Source organism: Pseudonaja textilis, chromosome 6 (assembly GCF_049901715.1).
Source record: "Pseudonaja textilis isolate UNSWEBS1 chromosome 6, rPseTex1.2, whole genome shotgun sequence".
In the NCBI taxonomy this organism is placed as follows: domain Eukaryota; kingdom Metazoa; phylum Chordata; class Lepidosauria; order Squamata; family Elapidae; genus Pseudonaja; species Pseudonaja textilis.
In genome coordinates this window covers 57,079,624-57,097,501 of record NC_141995.1, presented here as the reverse complement: position 1 = coordinate 57,097,501, position 17,878 = coordinate 57,079,624, and the positions used below count along the sequence as shown (strand labels likewise).

The window sequence follows — 17,878 nt, the reverse complement described above, 5'->3', positions numbered from 1 at the left end:
TTATAAAAGGGGTGAGGAGGAATTAACATACTGGCTTTTGTTTCACTAAATACACATCGAGATAAGGGGAGGGGTTCTAAACTCCCTGCTGTCTCATCTCAGTAAAGGATTCCTTTTTGATACGTTTTCAGAAGTTCATTCTAGTTGAGTGAAGGGGAAAAGTCCTGTAGCCTGACAATCTCTCTCTTTTTGATCAAGAGCTTCATTTTTACATATGGAACAGCAGCATTGTACTCGGCTGGCTCAACATAGCTGTATCTTCCCCGTTTTAGCCCAGTAGCACAACTGCTGTATCGAAACTTTGCAAACAATGCTTTTGTATGAATAATTGACACTCATTATTTTTAATGTGTAGTTGATGGATGGAACAGCATATAATTCTACTAAAAATAAGTAGAATATTTGATGTAGTTATAGAACCACCTAAAAATGATGAGTAGTGCTATAGGCCAAGCATTCAGTAGTTTTCCTGTGCTATTAAGCAAAATGGAATCATGCCTCCTGGAGAGTCATGGGTGTTTCATCACTAGATGTTTTCAAGCAAGTCAGCCATTTGCCTGGAGTAGTATATACTGTAAAATAACAGGGATGACAGAAGCCCTTATTTGGGCATAGATCTTGCCTCTACATGAGGATAGGTGGCCGAGTTAGAAACCAAATAGGTACAGGTTTTCAGTAAATTGGTCTTGGGAATTAACCTTAAAATTCAATGCTGCCTTCAGTCTGACTTACTTTCTAACTCATGCGTTTGTAAGTGATAATCTGGTATTCAATTTGTAATTGATAAATATATTGTCAACCTGCTGGTCACGGTCAAAAATCAGCTCTATACAAGATATTGACCACTGAGTACGGCTCACCAAGCAGCCTTAGGTGGCATGATGGCATTTTTTTCAAGTCGAATCTTCAGTTGCCAAGTTCATTGCCATCCCCACCCGCCATCAAACAGCTGGCTGGTGTGCCAGGTGTTTCTGTAAGGTCTGCATTGCTAAGTTGTCAGCGTGGCCTTTCCCCTTTACAAGTTATAAAGGCCTGCTCAAAAGCTATCTGAAGGTCAACTGTTAAATTAGCTTTATATATTATCAGCTTTGTATTTAAAACTAATTATAGAAAAGGCTTTGGTAAGGACATTCCACACAAAAAAATACTTTTTTAAAATCTTGAATAATTTGTCTTATACATTTGATTCCATGATGGGCCATTCTAGAACAAAAGCAAACTAGTCCACTTATTAATGGCACTGCTAGCTTTAATATAAATTTTAGAATCACCATAGGGGCATATTTTGTACGGGGTTACAAGTAGACAGAGGTAATATTTTTCTTTAATAACCAGTCATAGATCAGTAAGATCTATTCTACCTCAATGCACGTAACTCTGCTTTCAAGTTACATTGTGGTAGAAAATACAAGATTAGTTGTCTACAATAGCTTAGAACACAAGAGGGCACCTGTATACCATCATAAAGTAGGTTAGGAACAGTTTCCCATTAGCACTTATACTAGGAATGATATGCCTGGAAGTTGAAATGAAACTGGTTTTTTTAGAATTCATCTATAAAGTATATTCTCTCATCTTTTTGTCAGCCTGTTTTAGGGAGATCCATGTATTCAGGATGCAGGATCGCAGTTTGGCCCATACACAGTGGTCATTCAACCCAAAAATCTGAGCAGCAAATTGAGCAGCCCCTTCAGGTGAAAGAATTGTGGAACAGCCAAGACCTGTTAATAAAAAGCAAGACAATTTTGATTTTTAAAATGTGTGATTGTACTAATATTACCACTAGATCATCTTTTAGCGAGTCAATAAAAACTGCTATGCAATACAGAATATTTAACAATTCAGACAGAGCACGGAGTTTTAGATGAACGAAGACAAGGTACCAAAACTATCCTCAAGAACTGAAACTTGTTCAAGTTAAAGAAGGAAGATAACTTTTGAAAGTTAATGTTCACAGGGTTTAACAGAGCATGTTCCTTCTTTGTTCCTTCTGGGCAAGTCTGCACTAGGGTTGTGCCAAGCTAAGTGTAAGCAAACCCCAGATGAAGTTTGGCAGCACCTCTCAGGTTGCGTGAAACTTGCACAGGCAAAGCCTCAGTGTGCTCACAACACTTCTTTATCTCTGCATCCTCCTCAGTGGACCAATTGCTGTGAAATAACTAGGCCCGTGGAGTCACCTGGCTTGCCATCGTAACTGGGAGATTCAACACTTCTGACACTCTTTGAGAGTACACAAGCAGTCCCCAACTTACAACCATTTATTTAATGACCATTCAAAATGACACAAAAGTGAACTTGTGACCGGTCCTTGCAATCTCAATCCATTGCAGCCTGCAGTCATATGATCAAAATTGAGGACTTGCTAACTGGCATGAATGTTATGTTTGCAGCGCCGCAGGGTCATATGATCCACCACTTACAACCTTCCCAGGGGGCTCCCAACAAGCCAAGGTGTAATGGAGGAAGTTGGAATTGGTTATTTATTTGCTTAACAACCAGGGAAAAAAAGGTAGAACGAGGGAGGCATGGCTCACTGAACGACCGCATCACTCAGCGATGGAAGTTGTGGTTCCAACTGTAGTTGTAAGTTGAATCCTACCTGTAGGAGTTATCATCATTTCTATCTTTTATCTTTAATGTAAACGTCTTTGGTTGGGTGAGGAGAGAAAAAAAGCTAAAAATAACCAGTCTACTCATAATGCTGACAAATGTAAGCACAGCCCAGGAAAGTATGAAGAAGTTTAAATATATAGAATAAATGGCGTATTCATGTCTTACATAACCTTAACTGCAATGAAACCCATCATTTTATTCACAAGGGGGGGAATGTCCCACTACTGCAATTCTTATTAAATATGACCTTTGACCATAATCGTGTGCATGTGTGTATTTTAGAAATAGTAAATTTAGAATCAAGGCGTTCATTCTAACTTTACCATTATTTTGAACAGAACTACAGCCAATAGTGAGATTATGTCTTTTCTTTCAAGTGTGTACTATCTCCCCCAAAATAATAAGGGCCCAGCAGAGATGATACTACCTAAGACTTCTCAGAAAACAACAACTGAATGAGAAACTGGTGGTGACCTTCTACCGCTGCACCATAGAGAGTATCTTAACTTACTGCACCTCTGTATGGTTTGCCAGTTGCACAGAGGCAGATAGGACAGCACTCCAGAGGGTTAACGTCATTGCCCAGAGGATCATGGGTTGCCCTCTCCCCTCTTTGGAAGCGCTTTATAGCTCCCGCTGCCTTCACGAAGTTCAAAACATTCTTAAAGATCCATCTCATCCTGGGCACACACACCCCCTTTTTTTTGAACTATTGCCATCTGGCAGACGGTACAGAATAATAAAAACAAGGACAAACAGGCTGAAAAACAGCTTCTGTCTCAGGGCAGTAGCTCTGTTGAATTCTGCTGTATAGTGCAGTGTTGGTGCGGTGTCATGGGTTTTCAGTTCAATGTGTGGAGTGTGAAGGATGTGTGTTTGTGTTTATTTTCATGGTCATGGTCGTGATGTGCACTGAAGATGGTGTTTGATTTTGTTGTACGAGGTGCAATGACAATAAAGTAAATTAAACTAAACCAAATTGGTTCAAAGTGTTCAATGATAAATCTTACCAGTAGGCATTCTCAAGGATGACCATATATCCTGGGCACCCCAATCAGCCGAGAGAGGAGGACAATTGACAACTGGATAAGCAGTATTTCCGGACAACACGGGTCCCAAGCCATTGCTTCTCCCAGCCACTGCAACAAACACTGTGGGAATCCCATCCCCTGTTAACACAAACAAAAACGTATCAATGTGATACAAACATGCTCACCTAAACAGATTCTACATTAATTTTCTTTTTTTAAAACAGGAATTATTTTGAGATTGTCACTGAACTTAAACAATAGTTCACTAAAACAGACAAATTTGAGTTCGGTACCTTCATATTCAGCTTTGATCCTCAGTGTTTCATCTGGTCCTTTGTGAGCAGAGGTCACTCGTAATTCACAAGACACACCATAATTGCCACACGCCTTTTTAATTTTTTCACAGTGACCAAGGTCAGAAGTGGAACCCATGAGGACAACTACTCTGCCTTGTGGAGTTTGTGGTTTCAATAACAGCTAATAGAAAAGAAGATCAAAAGACAATTTAAACGTAAGGAAAATGATATGGATTATCCCTATCCGTATCTCATAGATGATATCATTACCTCCACTCTTTCAGCCACCCATTCAAAGTTTCTTTTCACCATTTGCAGGGCTTCAGGTGTCACTTCTTTGAGGTCACGGTAAGACTAAAAGCAAACACAAAAGAACAAAAGATTACATATAAAATACAAATTATTCATCTACCTCGTACCTATGTAAACCATCAATACTACAATTAATTGACAAGTCTATACACATATTTATAATCTGGTTTTCACCCAGAAGTCCAATGTAAAGATCAAAAATGTGAGTTATAAGTTGTTGGTGTCTTCCCAATTCCTTTTTGAAGCTTCCAAAGATTTACCTATGACTCAGAGGCAAGGCCATATGCTTATCTAGATCTATACCGCCATATATACTTCACTATGCTGTAACATTTAACACATAATATGTGTTTACATCAAATAGTAGCCCCAGACTCAACAGCATATCTGAAGGATGCTTTTCATAGCTCATTATGAGGTAAACAATATTTTGGAATATGAATTTTGCATTTGCCTATTTCTTCTTATAGTTAGAATTTATTGGTATTAATAGCTATTATCTCAAAATGTTCAATATCATTGCCAGAACTATTATTAGAAAAGTCTAAGTTAACATGATACATACATGCACACACAAACACATATATATGGTGTATATATGTATATGTATGTGTATATGTGTGTGTGTGTATTTCACTATTTTAATTGAAATGTAATTAGGGATTTTATTTTCGGATATTTGAAATGTCTATCAGAAAACAAATAAATTAGCAGAAGGAAAGATAACTAATATTTTTCCAATTTTAACTGTAGAATTTGGCTTTCCTCCATTTTCTTTCCCATCTTCTGTTTGATGTGAAGAAACAAACAGAAGGAGAATAGATTTCACACAGCACAGAGACATATACCTTGGAAAATTGCAATATTGGCTTATTTTCAGAATCTGCACTGAAAACAGAATTACCTGTTTGTCCTTTTGTTGTTTTCTATCTCCAGATGGCCACAGCCTCCAAGAATCATTATCAATTACATCAGCAAGGACAATTTCTTTTGTGGCTACATTAACACCAAACTCAACCTAAAAATGGAAACACGACACAAAGAAAGGGAAGATTAGTTGAATTCAATCATTTCTCCCTTACTTTAAAAGCCAAGATCTAGAATATAAATGTACGTGCCTTCAAATCCACCAGCGTACAATTCTGGGGTTGCCATGCTTTTTCAAGAATTTCAAAAATGGCTCGGGTGGACTGTGCCATGATATCTACTTCCGTTTGTCCGATTTCAAGGCCTGCAAGCTTCAATTTAACTTCAATGAGTTGCTCTTCAGACCACTGTGGATCATTTGCTGCATCATCCTGTGATGAAAAGTGAGATTTTGTTGGAATAATTTATATCATCATTAGCAATAAAGTTCAATTTCTCCATTCCGCACAGAAGCAAGCAACCGTTTTCACTGTACATTTAGTTGAAGGTGGTCCTGTAAGTGATTGTTTTGGGTGGGCGGGCCGTTTTTTTTTTTTAATTTTAAAAAAGTACTTTATTAAAGTTCAAGATATGAAAAAGTATACAAAAAGCAAAGTGCTAAAAAGCTTACAAAAGTTTCTGTAATAGAAATTACACTGACATCTTTCAATATCATTTTTTTGGTGGTACACTAAGTACCACATGTACACTTAGAATGTGACAGTTTCCCCCCCATATTAACTATATTAATTCACAGTTCTTAATTAATGTTAATAAACAAAGCTACATCATCTTTATGTGTCACTAATTCAAATAAAAAGGGAAGAAAAGAAAAACAAGAGAGAAAAAAGAATGTAATATTGACAATATATGTATATATACCTAAAACAAACATCAAGAGGATTTATAGGCTATGTGCTGTAGTTTAATATTCCGTAAGTATGGGAGGAGGAAGGGAACACATTTTTATCATTCATTATTGCATATTTCTGTATATTTCTACAGCATATCTAGGTAATTATAAATCCTAATCTAAATGTCTATCTAAATCTCGCTTTCCTAGCTGTTCCTCAATTTCTGTAACTTCTCCCTCACCTGGTTTGCTAATATTCCAATTTTATTTCCTTTATTTCTTCTTTTTAAATTCCTTTTGTAACCTTTCTTTATTGTACTTTACTGTCTAACCATTGGTACCAAATGTTCCAAATTAAATAATACTCTGAGTCCTCCTTATCGTTTAATTTCAGCGTGAGCCTATCCATCTCTGCACATTCTAAAATTTTGTGAATTATGTCGTTAGATGGTGTGGTAGACATCTTCCAAGCCTGCGCCAACGCAATTCATGCCACCGTTAGTATATGTGTAATCAAATATCTAATTTTAGGGGAATATTTTTCTTTAATGATTTGCAGGAGAAATAATTCTGGCTTCCACTCCCACCTATAATGGGTAATTTCCTCTATCCATGTTTTTATCTTGGGCCAATATTTTTTAATTTCTGAGCATAGCCATCAGACGTGGAAGAAGGCACCCTGTGTTCCCTTGCATTTCCAGCAGTTCAGGTTTAATTTGGGATACATTTTTGTGAGTCTGGAGTGTGCCAAAATGCCATGTGTAAAGAACCTTGTATAAGTTTTCTCTGTAGGCAACTGATTTTGTCATGGAGAGATTTTTTTTCCATATTTCTTCCCATTCATCCAATTTTATATTGTAACTGATTTTTTTTTGTCCACATTAGCATTGGTCCTTTTACAATTTCCTCTTCTAGATCAAAATTTAGTAAGTAATTAGTATAATTTCGGTATCATTTTTTCTTCTGGTCCCAACAATAATTTGTCTAATTGAGTTGTTTTTGTTTCAAATCGAAATTCTTTTAAATCTTTTTTATATTTCATCTGTATTTGAAGATACAACCACCAATCCATAGTTATTCCTTGGGTTTCTAATTCTTGGGCTGTCTTAAGCCTCCCTTGATTATCCAAAATTTGATAATATTTAAGTTTTTTACTAATATCCATAGTATTTGGGTTGGTGGGCGGGCCTTTCTGATAGCACTTTTTCTTCTTTCCTGCTTTATATAACCAGTACACACCTCTATAATGCCACGCATGACTTCTTTCAAACCAGGGGTCCCCAACTTCCTATGGACAAGCCAGCAACCAGACCACGCAAACAAGCAAAGCCCATCCAACGTGATGCAGGCAGTGTGCAAAACCACGCCCCCTTTCTCCACAAAACCAAAAGGTTGGTGCCCAAAAGGTTGGAGGCCGCTGTCTCAAATGATGTAGTTTGAGCATTTTTTGCAGAATGATATGATGAGGTGTGATGCTACTTGCTCTCTTGTGGCCTCCTCTGACAGATGCTTCCCAGTGCAGGAGGCCAGACTAGAAAGAGATCATTCCTGCCAGAGGTCTAAAGAGATAATGCTCTCAGACTGAAAAATAGGTTGCCTGTTTGAGTTTTCACTCAACACAAACGAATTTTTTTTTGAAGTTATTACAGGCAGTTTTCAACTTACGATCATAACTGGGACCAGAATTTTTGTTGCTAAAATGTTGGTTAAGAGAGTTACATCTGATGTTACCCTTTTTTCCACAGCTGTTAAGCAAATCATTGCAGTTGTTAACTGAATCATGCAGTCATTAAGGGAATCAAGTTTCCTCAATGGACTTTGCTTGTCAGAATCTGACTAGGAAGGTTGCAAATGGCCTTCCCAAGACCCTAGGACATTGCAACCATAGTAACTCTATGCCAGTTGCCAACTTCCAAATTTGGAGATGCTGTGATGGTCATAAGCACAAGGACCAGTCACAAGTCCCTTTTTTTCAGTGGTGGTGTAACTTCAAACAGTTGCTAAATGAATGTTTGTAAGTTGAGGACTACATGTACACAAACACAGACTTTCTTAATTGACATAACTATGATTAGCATCTTGGGCATGAATACAAATGTTTTTTTAACAATTAAAAATAGTGTGTGTGTGTATGTATATGTATATAAATAAAACACACACATATTAGAGTCTAAGAATCAAGACTGTTTTTGAGGATCATGTATGTATTGCAAAATTCTATCAGTACTGAGTGACAGTATTTGGTAGGGGGAGGAATTGTTTTTGGAAGGCTTGGGTTAGGATGTTTAACTGAAACACATGATTAGCTTGAGGTTCAAGCTTTCAAAACGGTGATATAAAACTGTCAGCTGCATTTCATGTTTGTACTACCCACCTTATAAAACAGCTCAATTTTAGGTGGATAAAATTTGTAGCCCTCTTCAACACCAGGGTTTCTCTTCAGAAAAGAACCAGTGGCGATTCTCCTGCAAACCCATTCAATCGGAATCATTTCGCAGTGAGCAGCCATAAATGCTGTATCGCTGTGTTTTCTCACAAAAGCCGTTTTGATGCCTGTAATAAAACTTTCTCATCAAAACAGTCTTCTGTATCTCAATTGCTAATAAGTAAAATATGCAACCTACATTCTAAAACAGAAATAAGGAGTGAGCCATTTTTGTGCAAAAAATCAATGAAAACCTAGAGACCTGGGATCTTCACCCAGATCGGAAAAACATATTGCTTTTTATGAAAATCCCGAGCATATTTTACCTACCTAGATCTAAGCAATATTTTACCTTTATCTAAGCAATCTGTTAGTTTCAAACTTACAGAATAGGAATTGTTTTTATTAGATCAGACTGAGAAGATTTTATAAACCAAGAGTGGCAAAGTGACTAAAACTTAAAAAAAAATTGGCTTGGATTTAGAGACATTGTAGAGCATAATTTAATTTTAAAAACTTCCATTAAAAATTTAAGGGCACGATTCCCTGAACTTGAAACTATAAACAGGAACTTTTTAAACTTTAGGCGGGCTTAGGAAGGAAAAAGTGTCTTTCCAATGTAATAGCACAGCTAGTATTGGGTTTAAAAAAGGTTTAAATCATTCCTCAGCAATGTGATTTTAACCAATTATTATAAACATTAATGTTAATCAACTTGCCAAGAACAATGTTGACAATTTCTAGCCGCTCAGCTGGGAAAAATTTCACTTTTTCTATGTCTTAAATGATCTAGTCCAGGGGTGTCCAAGCTTTCACCTTCCCTGGGCCACATTAGAAGATGAAAATTTGGTTTGGGCCGCACATAAAATAAAATAACAGTAATGATACCTGATCAACCAAAAAAAACATAGAAAACATAGTTAACATATTAAATTTATTTGGAAATGAAGTTAGTGAGATGTTTTTATTATTTATTAATTATTTATTAAAAATTATTTATTTTTTATCACGGCTTTTTATCACAGTTCTTTTATCACAGTTTATTTTCTGGCCAAATTTTGGGGGGAGGAAAAAGCTCGCCCGCCTCACGCCTACCTCTCCTCCTGCAAATGGCCCGGCTGGATGAGGCAGGACTGGAAGGCAGAAGCAGCAGCAGTGGCGGGGCAGAAGCGGTGGCAGCGGCGGGGGCAGAAGCAGCAGCGGTGGCGGGGAAGAAGCAGTGGTGGCAGAAGCAGAGGCGGGGCAGAAGCGGCAGTGGGGGCAGGGGCAGAAGCGGCAGCAGCGGCGGGGGCAGAAGCGGCAGCAGCGGCGGGGGCAGAAGCGGCAGCGACGCTGGGGGCAGAAGCGACGGCGGGGGCAGGGGCAGAAGTGGCAGCGACGGCAGGGGCAGAAGCGGCAGCAGGGGCAGAAGCGGCGGCGGAGGCAGAAGCGGCAGCGATGGCAGGGGCAGAAGCGGCGGCGGGGGCAGAAGCGGTGGCGGCAACAGGAGGTGGCGCTCTGACGGCGCCCGCCTTTTCTCTTGCTGCTTGGCCTGGCGCTCGCCTCACGCCTGCCTCTCCTCCTCCTCCTCGCTGGCTCTGGCACGAAGGTTGGGGTGAGCACTGGGCCGCATTATGAGGCGACCTGGGCTGCATGTGGCCCGCGGGCCACGGGTTGGACAAGCCTGATCTAGTCTATTATATTTTCAATCTGCCTCCAACCAATTTTTTTATTATTGTTTATGTGTTAGTATTTGATTTCATGCTGTGGGGAAATCTATTATCTACTCATTCACTACCAATCATGCAGGTGGCAGCAACTTTCTGATCTTGCCAAAGTTCCAAAACTAAGCAGAGGTTGGCATTTGACTTCAAGAGAACTTCAAGGAACCACAGAAGTACAGATTAGACTACAAAGTTGAAAACAAGTAATATCTATTCTGATGCAATGAAACAATTTTAACAACTCCATGAAATCAGCAGGAAGCATGCCTGAAAGAAAACTTCACTTTTTTTAGGAAATGCAGTCCTATTACCAAAACTATATTAGTCATACAAAAAGGCAGGAAAGGACAGACATGAATGGATTCCCAAAATCAGTGGCCATAAGATATTTTGTTCTTTTTGTACTAAATGCAACACTTTTGCTTGTTAATGAGGCAGGAAGGCACTAGTAAGCTAGAGGTTTGCCACAGAATATTATAAAATGTTGCAACACTCCATGGAGGGGGGAGAAATTGGAACATAAGAAAGGATTCCATCATGTTAATTTTTAATCCTTAAACTTACTCAAAGCAGCATTTCTTCATAACATACTAAGGTGAGGCAAGGTTTGGAAGTACAACTTAATAAACTGATGCAAATCTGTTTTTGGTAATCAGTAGCCTGCAAGACTTAATAGAATAGATAGAATTCTTTATTGGCCAAGTGTGATTGTAACTTTGATATGCAATTTTTGACACACAATGCAAGGATTATAATTTCAACCAAATGTTTCATGGTTGAGGGGGTAACAATTGTAATAACTCACACTTAAGGGTTTTAAATCAAGTTATTACAACTTGTGCAATGTAAATAGGAAAAAAAATCACAGCACAGATCAGAGGTCTCCAAACTTGGCAATTTTAAGACTTGTGGACTTCAACTCCCAGAATTCCCCAGAATTCTGGGAGTTGAAGTCCACAAGTCTTAAAGTTGCCAAGTTTGGGGATCCCCTGGTATAGATTGTAAGAAATCACAGCAGAAGACCACAAGTTCAAGTGCTGGGTTAGCCATGAAAGCCAGCTGGGTGACTTTAAGCCAGTCTGTCTCAGTCCAATTTGCCTCACAAGGTTTTGCTGTGGGGAAAACAGGAGCACTTGGGTTATGTTGGATATGTTTGCCATCTTGAATTATTTGTGAAAATAATAAAGGTGGGATATAAATGAATGAGTAAATAGATGCAGAGGCAGGGAAATGCATATGTAAATATTACTAAAGTGGTCTTAAACCACTTTTTCAAAGCTTCTGCATAGAAACATAACCAAGTCTTGTTTTGGGGATGGTTATAGAATTAGCCTGGGCTTAATGGGTTATGAATGTCCTCTAGTGGTCTAAGTGATCTCAAAGAGGGGCCATTGATTTGGACTTCTCGGCCCTGCCCAGAAGAAATCTCCATGAGCCGTTCTACATATCTCCAACCAGCCAGATATCTCGGTCATGTAACGATCCCAACATTCAAAAATGCTTCTTCTTTAGACAGATTCAATGCCCTTCCAACAGCCATTACAGAAGGAAGATACAAAAAAACCTCCTTTCAACGGAGACTGTGTTCATGCCGTGGTGGAATAATTGAATTGACAGATGTTATGCTCTGTTCTCTTCTCTATGCAGTAACAAGCCAGGAACTATTATCTCCACTTTTACTAAACACTCTGATCATTCCAATTTGTTTTGTTTCAAATTGTTATGATCTGACTAGGACTATAAATCTGGAAAACCCAACTTAGTTTAAAACTGCCAATTATAAGCACTTCAAACTTGTTTTCCTCACCAATGCGTTTGGAAGTATATGTTAAATTCCAATGCTTAACTTTCCAATATCTTCTTCCAATGGCCGTCGATGTTACTTAATGATATAAGGGACAAATATTTAACGTGACTCATCTATGGAGAAACCAACTCATATTTTTAAATGTAAAATAAAGAGTTGCTGTTGTGTTCTTGAAAGTGCTATGCTCCTTCAGCATAGTCACAAGATCTCTTACAATTATAATAAAACCAAGAAAAATTAGCACGAAAGTTTCCTATAGCAAAGGGAGTTTCCATATAGTGAGGCCGTTATTGCTTTATATACACGTTTAGTCTCCTGCATGAGGGTTGACTTTTCCACCACCTACCAGAATCTTGAAGCAACTGGAACACACAAGATGTTGTTGTATTTGAGATTGCAGCCTTCCCTTCCATGACGTTCTTTCTAGCTGCATTTCCAGCAGTTATTTGGTCTTTTGATTGTAGCAGAACACATCCTGGGTAATTCAGCAACTCATAAACTTCTTTTGTTTTTCCCTCATTTATTTTTTTGCCCAGTTTAAGTTCTGGAGAAATAATCAGGGAAGGGAGATATTTTTTTTACATCATGAACATAAATGAAAACAAGACACTGAATTTTTAAAAAGTTTATACCACAAATTTGTGCATGTTTGCAAAGAACTTTTCACTTTATTTAGGGCCTCTTAAATTTGGGAAGCATTCTTCTGTCTGCAATTTAACGCTTCGTTTTGAATATCAAAGACCATAGTCATTCATTTCGTGCCTTGTTTCGTTTGACCATGTCTTTATTCTCAGCATGTGTTCTTCTTTCAAACTTAGCTACTCTTTTTTAAAAAGAAGACACATTATGTCTTAGCATGAGCTGTGAATGTCCTAAAAGGCTTGTTTTGGTGTTGCTTTTAACTGATAGAGGGGGAAAGAGTATAAGACTATAAGAAGCCTGCTGAGAAGGAAACAAAGTTGAAGTCTTTTTAGTTCCTATGGTAACAAATGGATTGCTGAATGCAATTTAGCAAATAATCCAGATAGCCATGAAGAGCAACCCTTCTATTCTTTTCTTGTGCTGTCTGTTCAGTTTCCAAGCTGTAGCAATTCTCCACATGCATTTATGAAGAAAAATAAGTCTATATTAATCTTTTGCCCTGGTTTTAACTCTATATGAGAATATCTGCTAAATGTCTTCTATTTACACAAGGACAGTTTACCCATTGAACGGTGACTTCTCCATATCAGTTATCCTTTTCCCTCAAAATGAAATCTCAACTCTTTTTCCTATGAACCAAGCAAACATGGCTGCAATCACTGTACGTTGTGCTCTTCTTAACAAGAACATTTTAGGAGCCACCCTTGATTGGTTTAAGGCAAGAAGACAGCCAACCTCCTATGTTGAATTGTCATAAGCTTTTATTGATTTGGGGCCTCCCTTCACATTTCAGGATAATAAGGAGTTGTACTGGGCAAAATGATATTCCAAAGTTCACCAGAATCTTTATACAGAGCTGATCTTGAAAAAAGGGAAAGGTTTTGTTCTTTAACCGAGTTAAACCTAGTTTAGCGCTTACAATACAGTTTTTATTATCGCCCCAAAGTCCTGGGCAACTGCTACTAATTTTCAGGAGCCATAGTCATCAATAGATCTGGGGAGCACAAAAAGCCCTTGAGCCTTAGAATAAGCCCCATGTTAAGGGCCACTAGATTTGCCAGTTGTGAGTAAAGGAGAGAGAATGGCTCTTAAGCATCTTTGCCCTGCCTTTTGTTCTTGACTAAAATGTTATTCCTTCAGTGACTCTATTTACTAGCAAGACAGCAATAAGGTAAAACTCTAAATGAACAAATAATTTGTAATACAGTCCCAAGAGGGCAGCAATATAAACATTTCAAGATGGTGGGTAATATTTTGCTTAACTTGAATTGAACTAGTTTATTTAGTAGCCACACTTAACAAAACTCTTCCTTTCAAGATAAAGACATGAAATAAACTTTATGCCCATAAAGTTATTATATGGTAAAGAAAGGAGCACTTCATAAATAAAGTACCACTATGACACTTGCGACAAGTGAAACTGTGTAGTGCTAACTTATTATTGATGTATTGGTGAAAGAGGTTGATTGCAAGTTTACATTCACTGTATGTACCCTTTAAGATTTCTACGGGATTATCTTTGGTCAAATATAACTAGATAAAAAATGGACTCATTAAAAAAAGTATAGAGAGGATTTATATCCAGATGGTACAGCTAGAAAACTTAATAAGCAGATCATTCATTTCTGCAACAATTAAATCTTTTCTGGAAAAATAAAACTTTAAAAAACAAAGATAGCAATTATATATAATGGAATCTTCCAGTGTTAATTTTAGGAAAACAAATTCAACGAGGTTTAGAGATACCTGTGTGTTTTACTAAAGATTGTGATAGTTATGAGCAACAACTAGATTTTATTTATAAAACTAGTTATGAGTACCATGGGAAAAAAATCTAAGTTGAACATCATTTCCTTCTGTATAACACTTCTCTGCACAGATCTGATTTTTTTCTTCCTAAGTCCATTCATCTTTTTAAAGCAGCTTACTTGGCAATATTACCTAGACATCTCAAAGATTTGCAAAATAGTGTGAACTTTGAATTGACTAAGGTATTATTTTAATGCAGATGTTGGAAATCTTCACTTAAACTGTTCCAGTCTTCTGAAAAGTTGTCCATCCAAATCTTAAAACTGATACATATAAAGGCTGATACTGGGAGAACATGCATAAGAGAGCCAAGTTTGGTTGTTCTAATATATCCCACAAAAATTGCATATCGTACATAATGGAAGACTTTTATCGGGATGTAAAATTTTCAGAACTATAAGGGAAAAGTCCAACAAAAACTTTGCCTAACTTTGGGTCCTGAATATGGTATAATAAATTAGATGGCTATGTTCACTAATGAACAGTAGAGGCAGAAGCACAAATCACCCCTTGAGTGAATATAAAGTACAGGTAGACCTCGACTTTTGTTAAGTGAGTTTTGCCCCATTTCACAACTTTTCTTGCCACATTTCTTAAGTGAATCATTGCAGTTGTTGAATCAGTAATACAGTTGTTAAAGTGAACCTGGCTTCCCATTGACTTTGCTTGTCAGAAGGTCACACAAGATAAATTACATGACCCTGGGACACTGCAATCATCGTAAATATGAACGACTTGTCAAGCATCCAAATGTAAAACACATGACCATGTAATGGTTGTAAGTGTGAAAAACAGCCATCAGTGACTTTTCAGTTCCGTTGTAACTTCGGTCACTCAATGAACTGTTGTAAGCTGAGGGCTACCTGAACACTGCAGCCTCCCTCCAGTCTGCATAACGCATTCAATCCAAAACCCAAATGGAGAATATTCAGCACTCGCTTCACCTCGTTCCCATCAGATATTTGGATGGCTTAATTCATTTCCCACTCTAGCAGAGACCAACCATGGGGAATTAAGCAAGCTGAAGAGAAATACCAGCACAGAAGAAAGGTCTTTGGTGTCCAACAGCCAAGTTTTCAGAACTGGCTTAAAACTCCCAAATTTAAGGAGACTATAACTCCAGGCAGCACAGCCAGCAGGCCCACCCGATCCAACCTGAGAATTGGCAGACAGAGATTGCGTTGCACACATTGCAATGCTATCACAAGTCCCAAAGGTGGACATTGGAAATAGTTTTTTCAGGAGGCAACTGAACTTTTCTTTCTTTCTTTCAAAGCCATTTTTCAGGTCTCATCCAAGAAGTTTCTTTAGCCCTGACTGGATAGTGGAGAAAGGAAGGATTTATATTCCCTTGGCGGCCAGTTGGTCATTTGCATCCTTTAGAGCAGAGATCTCCAAACTCGGCAACTTTAAGACTTGTGGACTTCAAGTCCCAGAATTCTTCTCCAGCTGGCTGGAGAATTCTAGGAGTTGAAATCCACAAGTCTTAATTAAAGGTCGCCAAGTTTGGAGATCTCTGCTTTAGACTTGCAGGGGTCTCCAACCTTGGCAACTTTAAGACTCGTGGACTTCAATTCCCAGAAGTCCACCAGTCTTAAAGTTGGCAAAGCTGGCTGAGGAATTCTGGGAGTTGCAGTCCACAAGTCTTAAAGTTGCCAAGATTGGAGACCCCTTGCTTTAGAGCAGTAGTCGCCAACCAGTGAGCCAAGGACCACTGGTGGTCCATGAGAAAATCTTGGTGGTCCACAGAGAAATGTGACCCCCAAAGCAATTAATCCAGGCTGCATGGGAACACAAGGCTGCGCTGCCCACGTGGCCCCCACCCTTTGGCCGAGTGCAAACCTTACCTTGAGTAGAGCCATGTGAGCTGGAACTGGAAGGTAAGACCAATGGCGGGAGAGAAATCCGCCCGGGATGGCTTGCTGAGGCGGGTGGGAAAGTCAGTCCCATATTCCAGAGCTGCAGTAGTCACAGGACTGGCCTTTTGGATATCCCGGGATATCCAAAGGGCCTGTCCTGTGACTTACTGCAGCTCTGGAATGTGGGACTGACTTTGTCACCAACTTCAGCAAGCCACCATCCGTCAAAATTCATATTAGTGGTCTGGAGGGTTTAAAATTATGGGTTTTGGTGGTCCCTGAGGTCCAAAAGGTTGGCGACTCCTGCTTAAGAGGGTCTTTGGAGCCATTCCTGGAGTCCTAGGCAAGAGGCTTAGGTCAAATGAATGTATGTATGTATGTATGTATGTACGTACGTATGTACGTATGTATGGCATTCGGCTTTGTTCGGGTATTTTCCCAAGTCATTGTAGTTGTGCTTTTAAAGTTGTAGCAACGTTTCGGCAGAATCTCATCTGCCATCATCAGGCTTCTGTATAGTGTTCATCAGATGATGAAATACCTGAACAAATACCCGAATGCCATACATGTAAGTACCCGCGAAAACTTTATATATATATATATATATATATAGATAGATAGATAGATAGATAGATATATAGATAGATAGATAGATAGATATAGATATAGATATATATAGATATATATAGATATAGATATAGATATATATAGATATATATATACACACACACACACACACATATACATGCATGCATACATACATACATGTATATATATATTAAAGAGGATTCCTTCCTGCCCCCTTGGTGGCAGAGATAAAGTTCGATCTCTGCACCGACTGGCAGTAAGGGAATCCTTTTTGATTATTATTTTTTCTTAGTTTTGAACCTGCGCCTCTTATCCACGTACGAGGAGCGCGCAATGGCCCCCAATGTGATCCGCCTTGCAACGCAAATCTCTGCTCGCCCTTCTCAGGATGTGGGGAGGCTAGTCCAGAGCTCACACACACACCCTATTTCTTTTTCTTCCCCCCCCTCAAAAAGGGTGGCTTCTTTCGAAAACTCCGGCAGCTTTCCCGAAGGTGCAACCCCGCCAAGGGCGGGAAAAGCAGCAGTAGCAGCGGCGGCGGCGGCTGCCTCGGGCGCCCCCCTCACCCACCCCCGCGCACGGCGGCCACCTCGACTCCGTCCAAGCGGCGCGCCTTTTTACCGCGGAGGCGAGCCTTCGAAGCCCACTCACCTGACTGTATCGGAGGCATGGCAGCGAAGGGAGCGCAGGTCCGGGACGCCTAAAAAAAAAAGAGAGAGAGAGAGAGAGAGAGGGGAAAAAAAAAAAGTAGAAAAGGCAAACACAGGTGAGGAGAGGAGAAGCGCAGCGCGACGCCACCTGACAGGAAAGCCCCCGCGCGCTTTCCGAGGAGAGAGAAGCCGGGAGGGTGGACCCAGAAAGACCCAAGAAACTCTCTCTCTCTCGGGGTTTGGGGGAGGCCGAAAGAACTGGCGGCGGGGCCGCGGTAAGAAGAAAAAAAAAGGGGGCAGCAGCGGAAGGGGCCGGCGAAGCGGAGGGTGGAGATTGAGCCGCCCGGCCCACCCAATGGAGGCGGCTTGAGCGCGCGGAGGGTG

At 39.4% G+C, this 17,878-nt stretch overlaps 1 protein-coding gene across 1 annotated transcript; it reads right to left on the bottom strand.

The window, feature by feature from the left end:
- Window positions 1-1,228: 1,228 nt before the first annotated feature.
- LOC113435838 (multifunctional protein ADE2) lies at window positions 1,229-17,751 on the bottom strand. Its single transcript, XM_026699934.2, has 9 exons — window positions 17,496-17,751; window positions 12,293-12,490; window positions 8,386-8,564; window positions 5,371-5,550; window positions 5,157-5,270; window positions 4,211-4,294; window positions 3,938-4,121; window positions 3,624-3,782; window positions 1,229-1,721 (listed from the first exon to the last, which is right to left on the bottom strand). The coding sequence occupies exons 1-9, from the start codon at window positions 17,512-17,514 to the stop codon at window positions 1,555-1,557; spliced, it is 1,284 nt and encodes a 427-aa protein (XP_026555719.2). The 5' UTR covers window positions 17,515-17,751; the 3' UTR covers window positions 1,229-1,554.
- Window positions 17,752-17,878: the final 127 nt, after the last annotated feature.